The 1,925-nt window shown below is 43.2% G+C and overlaps 1 protein-coding gene across 1 annotated transcript in view; it reads right to left on the bottom strand.

Annotated features, from left to right (window-relative positions):
- Positions 1–1,255, bottom strand: part of TMEM132D (transmembrane protein 132D) — a 225,099-nt gene extending 223,844 nt beyond the window's left edge. The window contains exon 1 of the mRNA XM_009997627.1: positions 1,177–1,255. Within this exon, the coding sequence (XP_009995929.1) occupies positions 1,177–1,255 (79 nt within the window). The remainder of the gene's footprint in view (positions 1–1,176) is intronic.
- Positions 1,256–1,925: the final 670 nt, after the last annotated feature.

The following is a 1,925-nucleotide window of genomic DNA, read 5'->3' on the forward strand; positions in this document are numbered from 1 at the left end:
TACTTATGTAGGCACTGCATTTAGGTAACATTTGAGGAGACTCCTAATTTTGTTCCTTTCATTCTAAAACTGTTCTAAAGAAAAAAGGAAAAGTAAATTTGATGCAGGGAACCACCGCAGAAATACGTAGCTGTGTGTTTTGCCTTCTGTCAGTAAGTTCAGTTCTGGATACAAAGTAATCAGTAAAAATAATACACTTAGAAGAGTGCTGATATCTGGAAGTAGAGAGAGGTGTTAAAAATAACTAGTATCTTTTTTTAATATTGATGTTTATAAGCAGAATTCTTAATTCATATGTTTACAAAATCACAGATTATTCCTCTCTAACTAACCATGTGCAAACTTTAATTTTGTTTTCCTGCCAAAATATAGCTGTTGATGCACATCTTCTCAGTAGAGATTGGTATTTCTCCTAGTTTACATTCCACAGGACTGCTCAGCATCATCTAAATTAAGTACTGCAAAAATGCATTTACCTATTGGCTGAAATCATCAATTAAAACTAAGTTAAAAGGAGGGTTTAACTACAACAAAAAATGTGTGTATTTTGTATATGCTGGTTTTCTAATTCTTACTGTACACACACTCGAGGGCAACAAGAAGATATCACTGAGTCGTGTGAAGTCATGCTGTCAGGACATTCAAACTCTGTTCAGCATGCAGAATATCAGATACCTGGTTCAGGCTCTCATCACAGCTTTTAAACGTTTCAGCAGGCACATACTTCTCTGGTCCAGTAAAACACTGCCAGCCAGTCTGAGGTACAGGATTTATAGTTTGAAAAATTACATAGAAGATAACGGAGGGGCAGCTGGCTCCAATAGCTTGTACCCCTGAAGACTTCAGATTTCCAGATAACAAACCCTTCACAACCCAAAGCTGTTTGAATAACTGCTCAGCTCATCACCAGCATCTACTACATAATCAAAAGTACAATAGGCAGACAGCAAATGCCTTATTAAATAAATGGGCAGACTGTCACAGTCAATCAAGAAAAAAAAATCCTGCCACTCTGGATTTCCCATCAAGAAATCTATGTTTTTTACAACCACATGACTCCCCTCTTGTCTTTCTGTCATGAATTGTGGGTATCAACATTCAACAGACAGGAGCTGTGTATACAAAATAAGCAAGAAGCAAGATGCAGTGAAACAGACAGAAGAGACCGAGCCTTACCTTTGGAAAAAACTGCTGCCAGGCTCAAGAGGAGAGGTGACAACAGATGCCCCATATTTCTAATCCCAGAAGTGCACATCCTAGGGTTTGTGGAGAAGTTAGGGCTCAGTTTCATACACTTTGTAGTCAAAATAAAAATCGGTCAGCTGGAGAGGTTGCATTTTCAGAAAAGGTCATCTGGAGAACGCAAAAGGCATTTGCTTCAGAGAGAGGACTTACTTCTTTAGCTTTAAGCCCCCCCCGTCCTCCCTCCTTTCTTCAAAACAGATGATGCTGTGAAAGAAAAACCCGCTCCTCTCAATAAATAGGAAACAGTTACGATTAAAATCCCAGTCCCGAGCCTCAGTCTCTCAAGGCAGGCAAGCAGCCCCTACCCCAGAACACCCCCGAGCCCAAAGGTCGGGCGCTGGGCAGGGGCTGCGGGGCTCCGCGTCCCCCCCGCCTCCTCGGGCGGAGACCCGGGCTGCGCTTCACAAAGCCAGTGCCCGCAGCGCGGTGGGAAAGCACGTCCGCTCCCGGGGCGTCACCAAAGTTTGTCTTTAGGTGATGCTGATCAGCCCAGAAGTCATCCAGACACGGAGCAGGGGCTTTGTTGTTGCGCACTTTTATTATTATTATTATTATTATTATTATTATTTTTCTAAGTTCTCAGTTTCCTCATGGACTTGTTTGACTCTCAGCAAGAGAGGGCGGGGGCGAGCGCGGCTCCCTGCAGAAGGTCACTGCCACCGCGGTGCTTGCTGCTCCCG

This window comes from Chaetura pelagica, unplaced genomic scaffold, assembly GCF_000747805.2.
Source record: "Chaetura pelagica isolate M959 unplaced genomic scaffold, ChaPel_1.0 scaffold45, whole genome shotgun sequence".
NCBI lineage: Eukaryota > Metazoa > Chordata > Aves > Apodiformes > Apodidae > Chaetura > Chaetura pelagica.